The sequence below is a fragment of the Symphalangus syndactylus genome, chromosome 3, assembly GCF_028878055.3.
Source record: "Symphalangus syndactylus isolate Jambi chromosome 3, NHGRI_mSymSyn1-v2.1_pri, whole genome shotgun sequence".
Taxonomy (NCBI): Eukaryota; Metazoa; Chordata; class Mammalia; order Primates; family Hylobatidae; genus Symphalangus; species Symphalangus syndactylus.
The window spans coordinates 80,298,636-80,318,424 of NC_072425.2; the positions used below are offsets into that span (position 1 = coordinate 80,298,636).

A 19,789-nucleotide genomic window follows, 5' to 3' on the forward strand; every position below is an offset into this window, starting at 1 on the left:
GTCACAGCTCAAGGAACTAGAGAAACAAGCACAAACCAAAGCCAAAGCCACCAAAAGAAAAGAAATAACAAACATCAGAGCAGAACTAAATTAAATTGAAACAAAAAAATGAAAGATAAATGAAGCAAAAAGCTGGTTCTTTAAAAAGATAAAATTGATAGACCAATAGCAAGATTAATCAAGAAAAGAAGAGAAAAGATCCAAATAAGCTCAATTAGAAACAAAATGGGAGATACTACAACCAATACCACAGAAATACAAAAGGCCATTCAAGCTTACAATGAGCACCTTTACACGAACAAACTAGAAAACTTAGAGGAGACGGATAGATTCCTGGAAATACACAATCTTAGATTAAAGTAGGAAGAAATAGAAACTCTGAACAGACCATTAACAAGCAGTGAGATTGAAATGGTAAAAAGAAAAATTGCCAACAAAAAGTCCAGGACCAGATGGAGCCACAGCTGAATTCTATCAGACTTTCAAAGAATTGGTACTGTTTTACATTTCTGTGTAATATAATAAGAGCAGCATGTGAGGGTTCCAGTTTTTTCACATCCTCACTTGTTATTATCTCTTTTTCTATTATAGCCATCCCTAATGGGTATGAAGCAGTGTCTCACTATGGTTTTGATTTGTATTTGTTTGATGGCTAATGATGTTGAGGTTCCTTTCATAAGCTTATTGGCCATATTCTTTGGGGGAAATGTTTACTTAGTTCATTTGCTCATTTTTTAAACTAGATTGTTTTTGATTACTGAGTTGTAACATTTCCTTATGTATGCTAGATAGAGGTCTCATCAGATACATGATTTGTAAAAATTTTCCCTTGTTCTATGAATTATCTTTTCATTTTCTTGGTGTCCTTGGAAGCATAAAAGTTTCCAATTTTGATTATGTCCAGTTTTTCTATTTTTCTTTTGTTGCTCTTGCTTTTAGTGTCATATCTAAGAGAGCAATCCTAATCCAAGGTCATAAAGACCATGTCTATGTTTTCTTCTAAGAGTTTGGTAATTTAGTTCTTACATTTAGATCTTTGATCCATTTCAAGTTAATTCTGTGTATGATGTGAGGTAGGAGTCCCTTAGCTTCTGCATATGCACTTTTACCACCACCATTTATTGAAAATACTCTTCTTTCCCCATTTAATTACCTTAGCACCCTTGTCAAAAATCAGTTAGCTATAGATATATGGTCTTATTTCTGGACTCACAATTTTAGTCCATTGATATGTCTATCCCTATGCCTATACCACATTGTTTTTGTTATGGTAGCTTTATAGTAAGTGTAACTGCTTTATGTTAAAATATTAACCCATATAATGTTCTGCCAGTGGTAGCTTTTCCCTTATTTTCTCATTTTTGAGACTTCCAACTTAATTTGGCTTATAGAAACCTACAAAAAGTATTGTTAATTTTTTTCGTTTTCTTAATACTGCAAATCAAACTCAAAGGAAAGTTGGGAAGGCGTGTGCTGTTTAAGTCAGTCAACGTAGTGTTCTCAGAATATACTTGGGCTCCAAATATGAATCAATAAAAAAGATCTAGGCTGGGCGCAGTGGCTCATGCCTGTAATCCCAGCACTTTGGGAGGCTGAGGCAGGTGGATCTCGAGGTCAAGAGATCGAGACCATCACGGCCAACATGGTGAAACCCCGTCTCTACTAAAAATACAAAAATTAGCTGGGCATGGAGGCGCGTGCCTGTAGTCCCAGCTATTCGGGAGGCTGAGGCAGGAGAATCGCTTGATCCCGGGAGGCAGAGGTTGCAGTGAGCCGAGATCGCACCACTGCACTCCAGCCTGGTGGCAGAGCAAGACCCCGTCTCAAAGAAAAAAAAAAAGATCTAGACAAGATTCTTCCTCTCTAAAATTTATCGTATTGTCCTCATAATAGGATATGCTATTTTTTGATATTTATGCAACTTGGAAAAGATATCCTAATGTCATCGTCAGTTATAGTATTGTCCTTAGAATAAGACATATTATTTTTAGATATTGTTTATGCAACTTGGAAAAGATATCTAACCTCCCCATCAATTGTTTTTATTGAATGTCTACATTTCCTTCATAAATTCATTAAAAATATTTTCAACAGGTTAACAGATATAAAAGAAAAGATAGATCAGTTTAATGAAGAAATTAGACAACTTGACATGGATTTAGAGGAACACCAAGGTAATGCTTCTGGTATTTTTATAATGCAGATTAACAGATGTTTAGCAGTATTAATGTAGTGTTAACTCGTGTCTCAGAGACTAACTACCTGGGATTTATTATTTAATTCTCTATTATATTACTAACTTTACTAAAATATATACTATATGAGTAATATTAAAGCAGTGGTTTAAACTGACCAGTTATGAGTTAAAATGATTGCATAAAATTTAGCTTTGCCAAGCAGTTGTTTTTTTTTTACAAAAACAGAAGTAAAATGTTTAAAGTTGTTATAGATTCCTAACTTATACTTCCTCCTAAGTTATACTTCCTTCCTAGTAATAGTGAATAGTTTACTATAAACAATATAGTCGGCTGGGTGTGGTGGCTCACGCCTGTAATCCCAGCATTTTGGGAAGCTGAGGCGGGCAGATCATCTGAGGTCGGGAGTTTGAGACCAGCCTGACCAACATGGAGAAACCACATCTCTACTAAAAATACAAAAATTAGCCAGGCATGGTGGCGCAGGCCTGTAATCCCAGCTACTCAGAAAGGCTGAGGCAGGAGAATTGCTTGAACCCCGAGGCAGAGGTTGCAGTGAGTCAAGATTGCACCACTGCACTCCATCCTGGGCAACAAGAGTGAAACTCGGTCTCAATAAATAAATTAATTAAATAATAATAATATAGTCAACTATTAATGGCAATAACTGGTAGCATTAGAGGGGATGAAAATCAAATCACAAATACCACACAAATAATCCAGACAGAATTAATTCCCCACCCAGGTCTAGTAATGAAGTAGCAAAGACTGATTAACCTTATCCTCCCCAACTTTCCCCAGGAGGGGAATTTGAAGAACTAATGCAGGCACCAGAACACCTGAGGGAGCTTGGGGTTTGACTATGTAGAAATACTGTGGTGGGGGTTTGGGTGTGGGGGCTACATTGTTATGTATGGTTAAAGGAGGAGGTTGAGCATCAGTTTCCTAACAAGCTTCTCCCTAATAAGAAAGATAAAAGTAGATTCCCCATAGCATTTTAATCATAGTTTAACTGCAAACCGGTTACTATGCTCTTGGATTATCAAGAATTGATTGTATATTCTTATGAGTTAGGTATGGTATAAACAGTGTGCACATGTACATGTATTGTTGTTATGGCTAAGGAAACATTCCTAGCGGTGCAGTGGCTCAATCACAGCTCACTGCAACCTCAGACTCTTGGGTTCAAGTGATCCTCCTGTCTCAGCCTCCTGAGTAGCTGGGAATATATAACGTCTGCCACTACATCCAGCTAAGTTTTAAATTTTTAGTAGTGGTGCATGCCTGTAGTCTCAGCTACTTGGGAGGCTGAGGCAGGAGAATCGCTTGAACCCAGGTGGCGGAGGTTGCAGTGAGCCGAGATCTCACCACTACACTCCAGCCTGGGTGACAGAGCAAGATTCCGTCTCAAAAAAAAAGAGAAAAAAAAAGGGTACACTGTTCTGTATTTTAGCAGGGAAGGAATTTGTGTATGTGTGTGCTAACTAGAAACAATGAGAAATAGCTCTAATGAGAGTTATATGGTCAGAATTTGGCTACAAGCTCTACATCATTAGTAAAGCAGAGTATTATTGGCAGATGTCATGCTACTTTCCAAAAAGCCTGAACCCATCCTGATATCTCCTTTCTTAGTTGAAGTGCCAACAATTGCATATTTGCTTAATTATTGCTTTTTAAAATATTGGCTCTGTATAAGCAAGGGAAAGTAATAGAAAAAGTATTGTTCTTCTGAGTAAAGCAGAACACAGCAAGTGGACAATAGCAGCTTATATTTTCACTCAACTTGGGATACTATTTTTAATAAGGATGTTTTTATCCTCAAGGCTTACTTCTAACATATAGCCAAGTGACTTTTTTTTTTTTTTAAATAGAGATGAATCTTGCTGTGTTGGCCAGGCTAGAGTGCAGTGACTATTTAAAGGCATGATCATAGCTCACTGTGGCCTTCAACTCCTGGGCTCAAGCAGTCCTACTGCCTCAGCCTTCCAAGTAGCCGGGACTACAGGCCCATGTTACTGTACCCAGCTTGTTTTTGTTAAGGAATCTGTTAAGAAATTCTTTTAGGCCGGGTGCAGTGGCTCATGCCTGTAATCCCAGCACTTTGGGAGGCCGAGGCGGGCGGATCACGAGGTCAGGAGATCGAGACCACGGTGAAACCCCGTCTCTACTAAAAATACAAAAAATTAGCCGGTCCTGGTGGTGGGCGCCTGTAGTCCCAGCTACTCAGAAGGCTGAGGCAGGAGGATGGCGTGAATCCGGGAGGCGGAGCTTGCAGTGAGCCGAGATTGCACCACTGCAGTCCAGCCTGGGGGACAGAGCGAGACTCCGTCTCAAAACAAAACAAAAAAATTCTTGGCTGGGCGCGGTGGCTCACGCTTGTAATCCCAGCACTTTGGGAGGCCGAGGCGGGCAGATCACGAGGTCAGGAGATCGAGACCATGGTGAAACCCCGTCTCTACTAAAAATACAAAAAATTAGCTGGGCGTGGTGGTGGGCGCCTGTAGTCCCAGCTACTCGGAGAGGCTGAGGCAGGAGAATGGCGTGAACCCGGGAGGCGGAGCTTGCAGTGAGCCGAGATTGCACCACTGCACTCCAGCCTGGGTGACAGAGCGAGACTCCGTCTCAAAAAAAAATAAAATAAAATAAAATAAAATAAAATTCTTTTATTCTTACTACAAATTAATACTTGAGGGTTTATATCTTATATTGAAGTCCTTCAGAGTAAGTAGTTTCTTCGACCACTTAGCTGAAATCAGGCCCTTAACTTTACTCATTTTTTTTTTTTTTTTAAATGAGATAGGGTCTTTCTGTCACCCAGGCTGGAGTACAGTGGTGTGACATCATAGCTCACCGCAGCCTCAAACTCCTGGGCTCAAGTGATCCTCTTGCCTTAGCTAAATAAAATAAATAAAATAAAAGTAAAATAAGCTCCTGAGTAGCTAGGACTGCAGGTGCACACCACCATGCCCGGCTAATTGTTAAAAACTTTTTTTGTAGAGACAGGGTTTTGCTCTGTTGCCCAGGCTGATCTCAAGGTGCTTGGCTCTAGCAGTCCTTCTGCCTTGGCCTCTCAAAGTGTTGGGATTACAGGTGTGAGCCACTGTGCCTGGTGTTTTACTCTTTACTAGTGTATTCCCTTACATTAAATAAATTCTATAAAGAACAGCATTACTATTATAAGACATGTCAAAGCCTTACACAAATCACAAAAAAAGTGATCAGTTTTCTATGCAAAAATACTGAGCCTTTTGAAATCAGGGTAGTTCTCAGCTTTACCCAATGCTGGCTTAGATTTAAACTTTCTCAAGTCTGCTAGGTCAGTGACCAGTTGTCCATTTCCTTTCAGCTTCCAAAATTTTACTGCTGTTGTCTCCTATTTCTATATGCTGGGGGTTTATACCTTTAAAAATTCTTTTTGCTATAGTTTTAGTGGGGTTTGCGGGAGGATCAAAATTAGATGTGCATGTTCAATGTGCTATTCATACCAAGAAATGACAATTATAAGCCTTACTTACCTAGAATTTCTGAGACGTTAAGCACCTTGAAGGTACATCATTTTCCTGATTTTTAAAAAGATTTTTTGTGTGTGTTTTGCCTTACATGACGATCCTCATGCTTTCATTAACTGGGCAATTAGCCTCAGCTTATAGGAAATCATCCTTTTCGGCTTGAAAAAAAATGTCCTGGCCGGGTGCAGTGGCTCACGCCTGTAATCCCAGCACTTTGGGAGGCCGAGGTGGGCGGATCACGAGGTCAGGAGTTTGAGACCAGCCTGACCAACGTGGTGAAACCCCCTCTCTATTAAAAATACAAAAATTAGCTAGGCGTGATGGTGTGTACCTGTAATCCCAGCTACTCAGGAGGCTGAAGCAGGAGAATCGCTTGAACTCGGGAAGCAGAGGTTGCAGTGAGCCAAGATCGTGCCACTGCACTCCAGCCTGGGCAACAGAGCAAGACTCCGTCTCAAGAAAAAAGAAAAAAAAAGTCTTTAAACTACTTAAAATTATTTTAAAGATTCAGATTAACTAATTTTTTAAAATTGTAATTTTAAATATGAATCTGACATGTATTTAACATGAAAAATGCAAGCAGTAGAAAAGTATATAGAGTAAAATGTCATCTCCTTTCTCCTCATCCAAGTCTTCAGAGGTAATCATGGTTTACAGTTTAATGTTTAGGCTTTTAGACTTTTAATACATTTATAAACATATTTTTAAATGGACTGATACTAATATACAATTCTTCTGAGCTTGAGTCTTTTCATTTAACTGTATAATATACATTCTTCCCTATGAGGATGTATACTTCATTCTGAGAAATGGTATAGCATAGTGGTCAGTGTTAGGGCTCTGAAGTCAGACTTAAGAATGGTGCCTGGTCCAGGTGTGGTGGCTCATGCCTATAATCCTAGCACTTTGGGAGGCTGAGGGGGGTGGATTGCTTGAGCTCAGAAGTTCGAGACCAGCTTGGGCAACAGGGCAAAAACCTGCCGCTACAAAAAAATACAAAAATTAGCCAGGCATAGTGATGTGTGTTTGGCTTGTAGTCCCAGCTACTTGTAGTCCCAGCTATTTGCTAAGGTAGGAGGATTACTTGAACCTGGGAGGTTGAGGCTGCAGTGAGCCGAAATCACTCCAACCAAAATCATGCCACTGCACTCCAGCCTGGATAACAAAGTGAGACCTTGTCTCAAAAAAAAAAAAAAAAAAAAGGCACCTGGTGCATATTAAGCGCTTCTGACAACCGTTAGCTACCCCCATGATTGTTGTTACATAGGATACATTGTATCAACATTGATATTTAGGCTGTTTCTAATTTTTTACTCCCAAGAACAGTGCTGCACTAGTACATTCATGTTTATTAACTTGTCTGTTTATTTCTACAGAATAAATTTCTAGAAGTGAAATTTTGAATGGAATATTATTTATATTTACAACTGGTTTGCAAATTTCTTCCTAGAAAAGGTTGTATTATGTTATACAACCAAAAGCAGTATGTGAAGGTGGTTCCTCACCAATGCTAGCCATAAGTTTTTTAGTTTTTGTCAGTCAAGATAATGTACACATCACTGACAGTTCCGAAGTTTTGACTGTTAGGCCTGAATTTGTAGTACTACTGTGATCCACAAGATGGGGCTAATTTTCTGAACATCTATTAATATATACACAGTAGGACTGACAAATAGAGTTAACAAATGTTGTACAGTCACTGTCATATGTCTCTCCAGGAGGGATTATTGGGCATTATTACTCACCAAAAATGATTACTTTCCAGATTCAAGTATTTTCCCAAATGTGGAGTTGATTGTAAAACCAAATATATGATTGTTAATATACCATAATACATATAAATAACTAGTTGCTACAATGTGGTAAATATGTCATAATAGAAATATATGCAAAGTGCTATAGGGATATTGAATTACTGTCTTAAATTCTGAATGAATTCATTGTAACTTTCTGCATAATTTATATGTGTCATTCAAAGTAGTAAAATAACAAAATATAATACTTTGGTTTGTCTGTAGTATACTTTTTCATACCCAGAATTCTAAAGCCTAGATTAGGATCATTGTTTCTTTAATTATGGAGGGTAAAATAAAAAATGTTAAAGACAGAATACTTTTATTTATTATTTATTTGTTTATTTATTTATTTATTTTGAGATGGAGTTTTGCTCTTGTGGCCCAGGCTGGAGTAAAATGGTGCGATCTTGATTCACTGCAACCTCCGCCTCTCAGGTTCAAACAATTCTCCTACCTCAGCCTCCCAAGTAGCTGGGATTACAGGCATGCACCACCACACCCGGCTAATTTTTTGTATTTTTAGTAGAGACGGGGTTTCTCCATGTTGGTCAGGCTGGTCTCAAACTCCTAACCTCAGGTGATCTGCCTGCCTTGGCCTCCCAAAGTGTTGAGATTACAGGCATGAGCCACCATGCCCGGCCAGAATAATTTTATTTTAAGCACATGTCCTGTTACTAGAATGCCTGGATTCAAATCCAGACTGTGCTGTTTGATCTTGGACATGCTATTTATGCTATTTAATCTCACTTTATCTTAAAATGGAGGTAATTACAGTATCTACCTCTTAGGGTTATTGTGAGAATTAGATTAGATAATTAAAAAAACTTAATTATTAATAGTCTAATGTTGGCTGGAAGCCTTACCAATAACATAAATGGTAAACATATATAAACACAAAACACATCCATAATAGCAATTTAAAATATCATAAATATTAATTAGTGACTTATTGTTAATGCTGTTACTTTATAAAAGCAAAATTGAATAACTTTACTGCAGTTATTTTCCCAAAGCATACATTAGAAAGTATTTTCCCATTAGTATTTCCTTCAGGATGTACAAAATAACCTATTTAATTTCAAAGTGGTTTATCTTCTGGTATCTGAGATTTCAAATGGCATCTATCCATTGCTATTCTGTGGTTTTCCAACATATATCTGCTGAAGAAGAATGAATTATTATTGTTCAATCTAGAAATTGTTTAAACTATACTTTGAATCTTTCATTAAAATGGTGGTATTACGTCTACACCAGGATCATCGCCACCATCTGAAACTTGTCAGAAATGCAAATTCTTGGGCTCTACCCCAGACCTATTGAATTTGAAACGCTAAGGAGAGGGCTCAGCAATTTGTGTTTCAGTAAGTCCTCCTGGTGATTCTGATTCACGTTAAAGTTTGATAACCACTACTTTCGAAAATGATTAAGGACCATATGTTTAGTATATGCCGCGTACTACCAATTATACTGCTTGATTTTATATACAGTACTCTGTTGGAACAAACTTCTACATAGTCCTTTTGTTTTACATAATTAGATAATAAAAATTATACAATTTATACAACATGTAAAAATTATAATTACAGTTTTTAAAGTGCGTCCTGTCTTTAGAAATAGAATTATCTGACCTTGTTTGCATACCTGTAATTTAAAATTTAAAATATAGTTGACCCCTCAAGACAGCATTGGGATTAGGGGCACTGAGTGTGCCATGCAGTCAAAAATCCGTGTATAACTTTTGACTCCATAAAAACTTAATTATTAATAGTCTACTGTTGGCTGGAAGCCTTACCAATAACATAAACGGTTAACACATATTTTGTATGTATTATATACTGTATTCTTACAATAAAGTAAGCTAGAGAAAAGAAAATGTTATTAAGAGAATTATAAAGATTTTTATTATTTTCCACTTACTCATGAAATGGAAGTAGGTCATTATAAAGGTCTTCATCCTCATTGTCTTCACACTGAGTAGACTGAGGAAGAGGAGGAAGAGTTTGGTCTTGCTATCTCAGGGGTAGCAGAGGCAGAAGAAAATCTGCATGTAAGTAGACCCACCCAGTTCAAACCTATGTTGTTCAAGGGTCAACTGTTTTTCCCAGAGAATGTGTATTTAGAAAATTGGGTGAAACCTAATGCCAAAGTTAGCTTAAAACATTAAGCTTATGTGTACTCTTTTTACCATAGCAATTTTGTAATATAGTCAATTCTCTATACCCACAGGTTCTTCATCTGCAGATCCTACCAACTATGGATGGAAAATAATTGAAAAAAAAATACAGGAAATTTCAAAAAGCAAGTTTGAACCTGCCATATGCTAAGCACTATGCTGAATCCATTTGAACTGAAGAATACCCTGCTATAGCCTCCCATTGTTTCACAGATCTTCAGTCTCTCTCTAGCACCCACTGTTTGAGCAGTGTTCATCTGGCATTTTATTCATTGGCTACTTGTGTTCACTCTTTGCTTCTGTGAAAAAAAAGACTCCTAAAAATCAATTAAATGGTGAAAGAAATCCCTTACAGACTAAGAGGGAGTGTAAAGTGCTATCTCTCAACAAGAAAATAAAAATCTTAGATCTTTTGAAAAGTGCCATGTGATTTACCAAAGTGGCACAATAAAACAGAAGGAAGCTGACATTTGTGGAAGTGTTAGTGCTGCCCCTACAATGGCAAAAAAAATTGTTGCTGTGATTCATGATAAAATGCTTGCAGAGACTGGCCGGGCACAGTGGCTTATGCCTGTAATCCCAGCACTTTGGGAGGCTGAGGCGGGTGGATTACCTGAGGTCAGGATTCAGGACCAACCTGGCCAAAATGGTGAAACCCCGTCTCTACTAAAAAATACAAAAATTAGCCAGGAGTGGTGGTGGGTGCCTGTAATCCCAGCTACTAGGGAGGTGAGACAGGAGAATTGATTGAACCTGGGAGGCAGAGGTTGCAGTGAGCCAAGATCGTGCCATTGCACTCCAGCCTGGGCAACAAGAGTGAAACCCCATCTCAAAAAAAAAAAAAAAGCTTGCAGAGACTAAGAAAACATCAAATATATGAGTAGACAAAATATCACAGAAGCATGTCCCTGTTGATGGCAAAATTATGTATGAAAAAGCATTTAGCCTTTGTGAGCATTCCTATGAGGAAGTTGAAGAGAGTGAGAGGAAGGAATTTAAGGATAGTAAGGGATGACTAGCTAGCTGTGGAACGTACTACAGCCTCAGGAACTTAAAGATCACAGGAGAATCAGCATTAGCTGATGGCCAGGCAGTATCAGCATTCCCAGAAGAGCTCATGAAACTCAAAAGACAAAGGATACCTTTCATAGCAAGTCTTCAGTTGTGTTGAAAGAGACTTGTTCTGGAAGAAGAGGCCTAATACCTACATCCGTAAGAGTGTCAAGCAGGCTCTGGGGCTCAAAGCCTGGAAAGATCGTTTTACTCTGGTGCTATGTGGCAACACAGCAGGTCACATGGTCAAGCCAGGTCTTGTGTACCAAGCAAACAGTCCCTGGGTCCTTAAGAACAAAATCAAAAATTGCCTACTTGTGTTCTGGCAATACGATAGGAAGGCTTGGGTGATGGCCATCTTGTTCCTGGAATTCACTTTTATTCCTAAAATGAAGAAATACCTGGAAGAGAACAGGTTGCCATTCAAGGTCATCCTCATAATTGACATTACTCACAGCCATCCCTGATCTCTCTACTTCACTAATGACAATGTTGCAGTGATGTTCTTGCCTAAGGTAAGTGCTACATCACTGTTTTAGCCATTTGATCAAGGCATCAGCAAGTGCATTAAATGACTTAACACCCACCTCACCTTTGGGAGGATTTGTGCTGTCCTTGATGCTAACCTTGACTACAGTGTCATGGATTTATGGAAGAGCTTCACAGTTGCAAATGTAGTTGTGCTTTTTACAGAGGGTGTAGATGCCCCAAAGCCCAAGACAGTCAGTGCATGTTGGAAGCCATTATGGAATGAGGTAGTCAGTGATTTCAGGAGCTTCCCCATTATTGATGCAGAAGTCAGGAATATGGTTTTGTTTTTGTTTTTGTTTTTGTTTTTTTGAGTTGGAGTCTCACTCTGTCACCCAGGCTGGAGTGCAATGGCATGATCTTAGCTCACTGCAACCTCCGCCTCCTGAGTTCAAGCAATTCTCCCGCCTCAGCCTCCTGAGTAGCTGGAATTACAGGCATATGCCACCACGCCCGGCTAATTTTTGTATTTTTAGTAGAGACGGGTTTCACCATTTTGCCCAGGCTGGTCTCTTGGCCAGGCTGGTCTTGAACTCCTGACCTTGTGGTCTGCCTGTCTCGGCCTCCCAAAGTGCTGGGATTACAGGCGTGAGCCTACTGCACCCGGCCCAGGAATATCTTGAATGTTGCAAAGGAAGTTGATGGGGAATGCTTCTCTGACATGATCAAGGGTGACTTCAAGGAACACAGAAGAACATAGAGAAACCCTTACCAACAACGAACTCAAGGTTCTGCTGAAATTCTCTATAGGAGATGATGACAGTGATACAGATTTAGTGGAAAAAGAGTCATCAATTTGGATACTTGAAAAATTTGCAGCAGTTTTTCAACAGGTGCAAGTGTTAAATGGTGTGATCCTTCAGTGGAACAAAGCCTCCGTGTCACCTGAGGGATAGCAACATGCCTACAGCCACTGCAAGAGTTGTTTGACGATTCAAGGAAAAAGGAGAAACAGCTTCCTAGAACAATGTTGCCAACTAAAGCCGTCTGTATTATGAAGCCTCGACCTTAAACGCTTGAAGATTCTTGCAGCATAAATGATCTTTCCGATGTCCTATTAGAAGGTTCAAGTTAGCCTCGTGTCTCACCGCTTACCTACAGTGTTGCACATCTCACCACCTCACCATATGGGCATCGTGGGCACCAAATAGAAATTATAATCGTCATCATCGTCAAATGAGGGTTATCAAGAGAGAAAAGCTAGAGTTTGTGCTTTTTTTTTTAATTTTTAAATTTTTTGTAAAGACAGGCCTCACTATTTTGCCCAGGCTTGTCTCGAATTCCCAGCCTCAAGCAGCCCTCTTATCTTGGCCTCCCAAAGTATTGGGATCATAGGTGTGAGCCACTGTGCTCAGCCAGAAGAGCCAGAGTTTTGATGCATGTTAATATACTCTTTCAGGTCATTAAATGAAAGTCATCTGCAAGTGTTGATAGAAAATGTGGCTGGGCATGGTGGCTCATGCCTATAATTCCAACACTGGGAGGCTGAGGCAGGAGGATTGCTTGAGGTCAGGAGTTCGAAATCAGCCTGGACAACATAGTAAGACCCCATTTCTATTTTTAAAATAAAAATAAAAAATGTTACATTGTTGCTGATGTATACTGTGTAGTTTGCCCTACAGTGGTTGCATCTGTACTGAACATGTACAGACTTTTTTCCTTGTCATTATTCCCTAAACAACACTGTAACAACCGTTTACAGTATATTAGGTATCATAGTAATCTAGGGATGATTTAAAGTATATAGCAGGAGGGTATTTGTAGGTTATATGCAAATACTGTGCCATTTTATGTAAAAGACTTGAACATCCTCAGGTTTTGGTATCTACAGAGGGGATAAGGGTACTGAAACCAGTCCCCATCAGATACCAAGGAATGACTGTATTTTATATACTAATTTGCTGCTTATTGTAATAATGGTATGTGAAAAGTAGATGGGAGAGACAGACTGAATGCAAAAAGATGGAATTTTATAGGCCCCCACAACTAATTAAAATTGAAATAGGAGTCAGGGAGGAGAAAGTGTTCTGGCTCACTAAAATATGTGAAAATGTTAGAAGGGGTTTAGATAACTCAATATGAATTAATGTGATACAGCCTTGAAAACAGCTGAAATCCTAGATTGCATAACAAAAAATGGTTATGTAGATAAATGGAGAGTGACGGTCTTCTTGGAATCTTAAGTTTTTTGGCATAATATGTTAAAAGGGTTAGAGAAAAACTAGAGCTCATTCATAGTAGAGTGACCAGAATGGTAATAGGGATAGAAACCATGCCATATAGAAGATGCTGAGGCCAGGTGCAGTGGCTCACGCCTGTAATCCCAACACTCTGGGAGGCTGAAGTGGGTGGATCACTTGAGGTCAGAAGTTCGAGACCATCCTGGCCAACATGGTGAAACCCTGTCTCTGCTAAAAACAAAAATTAGCTGAGTGTGGTGGCGCATGCCTGTAGCCCCAGCGAGCTAGGAGGCTGAGGTGGGAGAATCGCTTGAACCTGGGAGGCGGACATTGCAGCTGAGATTGCACCATTGCACTCCAGCCTGGGTGACAGAGCTAGACTCTGTCTGAAAAGAAAAAAAAAAAAAAAAGAAGGAAAGGTACTGGGAGACTTTGCATGCTTCAGAAGTATTCCAAGTGATAAGAAACAATCTGGCTGTGCAAAAGTCCTGTGGAGTTTTTTCTTGCCCCATCTCCCTGATTTTGTTTTCTGTTGACCTTTCAACTCCAAAATCAGTAGGCTTTGCTGAGTTGGGGGCCTTGAGGCCAGGAGAGTTACTAGTACATGCCTTGTTGTGTATTGATCAGGAGAGAAGATTGGGATAGCCACCTATTTGGAAGATGGTAATCAGACCTTCTGAGGGGCAGAACTAGTTCTCAGAGTATAAAAGCCTGTAAAGCCTGAGTCAGGAGAACGTCATTTGATTCCAGAGAAGTAAAAGTGTGGGGTGAACTTCCTTGCAGTGAGGACAGAGGTAGTTTTGGTGGTGCTCAGACTATTGGCAGTGCAAGAAGAGCATATCTCCCTTACTCCACTGCTGGCTACAGCAGAGACTATAAAAAAACAATGGTATCCTTTCTACAGTAGCCCCCGTCTTTTGTTAACAGCCCATACGCATTTCTTCGTTCCTACTTGAGGGATGAAAAAGCCTGAATTTATAGCATACATTTTTGTATACTTGTCTTATTAGGGTATAACTTCTTCAAAGGAAAATATTTTACTTTTTTCTTTAATCCCCATGTTACCTGATAAAGTACCTTGCTGGTATAATTCCTGTGTAAAGTCCTCCTGAAGTCTTTTCACGCATCTGGTTACCACAGCACTTCATACATACCTGTTAGAGCACTTATGTTGCATTATAAATTTTTGTTTTTGTACACCTAGTGGAGTGTAAGCCCTTTGAGAATAGGGTGGAAACTGTCTTACTCAGTTTGATATCCCAACACCTATTACAGTATCTGGCACATAGTAGATAATCAGTAAATTTATCTGAAGTAAATAAATGAGTATAGAACTATGCTCACATCAAATGCTCAGAATTAAAGGATATCTCCAAAATTACCTTCCTTTTACCGTTGTGTCCCTTTCCCTCTCCCTTGGTCTCCTCATTGTTGATTCTACTACATTAGACCCTTCTGCTTACCTGGTCGTACCTCCATTGTGATAAACTGATTTGCTTCCATCTATCTACAATCTTGTCCTGTCCTGTGATATTGAATCTAAGGATATATTTGCTAAAAACCATTATGTTTTACCCTACCTTAGGACTGCCTACATTTACAGCGCCTTAATGGGCAACTCAGATACTAATGTTCCACTGAGAAATCACAAAATAGAGAAGTTCACTAATGCTCTGACCACTCTCCTTCTTAGCAATAGTGATATTGGAGGAAGTTTTATGGAGCTTGGAAATCTGCTGAGATGTGTGGGAGCTGTCCCATCTAATCCAGCTAGCCAGCTGTGCAGCTGTAAATGTTAACCAGTTATATCTTCCAGCTCAATCTATTGGCAACTAGGAGGTTGACTTTGAGGAAAGAAGGAGGGAGGAGTCTCCTCTCAGGTTTCTGACTTGAATGATGAATGGATGGTGAGGACAGCCAAATGTAATAGGAAATAAAGAGGGGGAAGACTATGAGTTTCATTATGAATATACTGAGTTAGGATGTCCTGAAAGGGCTTCCAAATGAATATATATATAGTAAGCATTTAGATTAAAGAATCTAAAACTCAGAGAATATATTAAATTTGAGAGTTCTTAAACCACAAGAATGCATGAAATTGCCGTGGATATAGCGTTAGAAGTTCATTAAGAACAGAACTCTAGAATATAAATGAAGAAGGAAGCAGACCCATGAAGAGAAGACAGAAAAATAATGATCTGAGAGTAAGAAAAGCCAGAGAAGCCCTCCCATCCCCACAAAAAGCAAAAATAAAACATAAAGGAAAAGAAAATTGAAAGGTTGTATCAATAGTGTCAAATATTACAGAGTAAGATAACTGACTGCCCTTTGAATTTGATCATTAAGCACTTGTATAATCTCACTGAGAACAATTTCATTGGAATAGGAGGAGGAAAAGCCTCACTGCAGTGTCTTGGGGTTTAAAAGCAAGATGAGAAACTGGAAACATCATGTGTAGGAATTCTCTTAAGATTAAAAGAAAAAAGATAAGATAATAGTTAAATCCTTGTAAAGTCTAGGATCCAGGCCTCCCTCCTAATCCCTTAATGCCTGACCAGTCTCCCAAGAGTGGAACTTAAGTAGCCAGAACAAGAAACTAGGACTTTCTTGGAAACATGGGCCATGGCAGGTTCAGGAGATAGTAGCTTTTCTGCCACTTCACATGTGCAATGATATTTATATGCACATCTTCCTCCTATAAGGGTATCCCAGATCATGTGTGCTGCAAACTCCAACTCTTTGTTTCCAACTCAAAAACCTGTCTGTAGTATATTTTACAAATGTGTGTATATATATACACACACACAGGTACACAGACAAAGTTTGTTTAATTAATAACAGATTATCTCTGGCCTCCTCTTCACAGTTAATCAGGGTGCATTAGTGTATTTTGAGACCATGGTTGATCATTTGAACTGAGTGGTAGTTGAGTAAAGTTGCTAATCCATCTAGAGCCTTATCTGAGTGGATCCAGGGTTTCCTATTGGTGCTGGGTGTAGCCTGGCTAGGAATTTGTGACCATTCGGTATTTACTGTCCTTAAACATTAGCTTTCACTTGCAGTTTTTTACTACTAGTAATATTTTGGAAGCCTTAACATAAGATTTTCTCAGTATCAGGGTTGTCATCAATGAATTTCAGAAAACTCTTCAGACCAGAAGGCAGAAAAGCTGTTTGCTAATCCACATCTCTGACTTTGCCATCACCCTTGTGTTCTCATAATTCACGTAACGCCAAGCAAGTGTATGCACAGATGGAGGTTCATGTCTCTGTCTGCTTTCTCTACAGAGGGCAGCTGCCATGTTCCTTCAAAGCTCAGTTTTTGTTACAATGAAATCCTATTGTCGTTAAATAATCATGATCCACTCCTACTAATGGGTCCCTCTGTGAGGCTAAAATGGCAGAATTCATTCATTTTTCTAGGCCTTGGATTTTTGTCTCTTTAGACATGCTTTTCATGTTTGTTAAACTCAACATATCCAAAACTGCTGTAAGCAACTCTTTCTCAACTTTTTCCCCATTTAGGTTAGTCGTACTACCATCTTCTCAGATGCCCAAGCCAGAAGCCTGGGAATCATACTTGATTCCTTCCTGTTTAACCCTCACCAAACCAATCACTCTGGCTCTTAAATGTCACAAATAATAATTCACTACTTTCCATCCTAATTACCACCACTCTACTCAAGGCAGCTTTCATCTTTCACCCAGATTATCCTGACAACTTTCTAACTGGTTTTATTGCCTCCCATCTTACTTCTCTTTTATTCTCCAGACCGGAAATATTTTTCAAAATTGCAAATGGATTATTTCATCTCCCTGGTTAAAATTCATTAGTAATTGTCCTTAGGAGAAAGTCCAGACTCTTTAACATGGATCTTATAAGGTGCTTCGTAAGCTGCCTCATCTTTGTGCTACTTTTTCACTTCATTCTCTGCCTCGGCCATTCTCTGCCTCGGCCACTCCCTCAGTTCTTTATGCGACCATATTCATCCTCACTTTGAAACTTTTTACTGGTAATGCTTTGACATTTGCAGTTTCTGTATTTTGACCAGGTAACTCCTACTATTCTTTATAATACAACTTAAATATTACTTGTTTAGGGAAACTTTCTCTGTAACCTTGACCTAGATTAGTTGCCCTTGCTGTGTGCTCCTATAGCATCTTTTATTTTTCCTATAATAGCACTTAGTACCTTTTAATTTTAATTAATTGTTAAATCTTTAGAGTATAAACTCTGTGAGTGAAGTTACTCTGCTGTCTTGCTGATGATCTTTCAAAGATGGAATGGACTTTTTTGGGAACTTATGTTTCTCAGCACCCATAGTGTTCATGTATAGGTTGAATAGCCCCAGGTTCGGAATGGAAAGCCTTTAAGTCCTTTCCAATCATATCGTTTGTTCCACATATTCAAGTTACACACGTGTCTACTTTAAAAGTCTCTATAAGTCATTGTAAAAGAATTTCACCTAATGGAACACATTGAATAGTCAATGACTAATGGCATAGAGAGAACCAAAGAGAGATTTTTAATTTAGAGCACTGTATGTGGAATTTTTGAAATTAATGTTGTATTTTATTCCTCTCATAGGTGAAATGAACCAGAAATACAAGGAGCTAAAGAAAAGGGAGGAACATATGGACGGTAAGTGATATTCTTGTAGATATAAAAACGTAATATTTTCAGATTGCTGTTCATTTATACCAAATCAGAGACCTCATTTTGGGCAGATATAATGGCTAATAAATGCAGAAGTGTGGACATTCAAAGCATTTTGCCTTGAAGAATAGTTTCTAGCATAATTTAGAGATGGGTAGAAAATTCCAAAAAGATATGTGATGAGTGTCTATACGTTGGGGCTAGATTCTAAAGTTAGTACTTACATTCATAGTTTGTATAGAGGAAACCTATAGACCAGGGGTCCCCAACCCCCAGGCTGCAGACCAGTAGGAACCAGGCCGCACACCAGGCCACCGGCTAGCAAGCATTACCCTCCGAGCTCTGCCTCCTGTTAGATCAGCAGCAGCATTAGATTCTCATATGAGTGTGAACCCTATCGCATGTGAGGGATCTAGGTTGCACTCTTGTTATGAGAATCTAACCCCTGATGATCTCAGGTAGAACAGTTTCATCCCAAAACCATCACCCGCATCTGCCCCCGAGCCCTGGTCCGTAGAAAAATGGTCTTCCACGGTCCCTGGAGTCAAAATGGTTGGGGACTGCTGCTATAGATCATTTATTGATTGAATGTTCTCTTTTACATACTTCACTATATTCACCTTTAGTATCTTTCACTTTTATATTTAGCTTTCCATAATACTTATCTCATTGTTTATTAGCCCTCACATCAGATATTGTCACTTTTTTCTATCACCAGCTGTAATTTTAGTTGTCTTTTGTTAGTCTTGATTCACTTAAAAAAAAATCTCAGCCTGATTTTATAAATTGGTTTTCACTTAAACTTATGTTATACATTTATAATTGTTTTAAAAAATTGGCATGTATTATCTATTACTGGTTTCCTTTTAAGTTATCATTTTGCTAGAATCTGTATTCTAGCAAAGTGCTAGAATTTCATCTAGGTCTGATGTCAATAGTTACCTTCATGGAGGCATGCTATAAAAGAGTAATTGTCAGCTCTTATTTTACATTGTACCAAGTTTTCTTTAAAATGTCAGTAAATACCAAAAATTATCTCAAAAACATTTTTTTAAGTCTTTTGGTAAAGGAGAAAGGTGTAAAATCAGGGAACAATGTGTCATGACACCACAGTATTGGAAATTACTAGGTATTACCTAGTGTGGTATCTGGCACTTAGGTGTCAATAAGTGTTCATTTAATGAATGTTTACTGAGTGAATGGAAAGAATTCCTATACTACAGCATCTTAAAATAGAAGGTCACCTAGCTCAGATTTCTTTACACATATTAATTATGGTTTGTTTTCCTTAAAAAATAATCCCTGAAAGACAATGTTCATTTATGCCTTTGTATATATAAAAATCTCATATGTCCACTTAATGTATGATCAACAGATTATAAAAGCAGGATATTCACACATAAGACCTGTATGAATGCTGAAGCAGGACATTAAAGAAAATTCAGTTTTATAAAAAATGTTGATTGTGGTCCTCTACCACCATATTCAAATAAAAAATGTTTTGTTGAAGACTGTTTCACTTTAAAAAATATACTAAATATAAGGAAAAAATATAATGGGAATCTATTACAGAAGGCAAGCTATTGATGTTATTCATGCTAACAGTAAAATTACTTTTGACTGAAAGTTTCTGTTTTTTAGATGCTCCATAGAAATACTCGAAAATGTAAATAAGAGTTGGTTGGTTCTATATTAAACA

The 19,789-nt window shown here is 38.6% G+C and overlaps 1 protein-coding gene across 1 annotated transcript in view; it reads left to right on the forward strand.

The window, feature by feature from the left end:
- LOC129479374 (intraflagellar transport protein 74 homolog) overlaps positions 1–19,789 on the forward strand; it is a 107,607-nt gene that overhangs the window by 71,086 nt on the left and 16,732 nt on the right. The window contains 2 exon segments of the mRNA XM_055272388.2: positions 2,095–2,174; positions 18,022–18,075. Of these exon segments, the coding sequence (XP_055128363.1) occupies positions 2,095–2,174; positions 18,022–18,075 (134 nt within the window).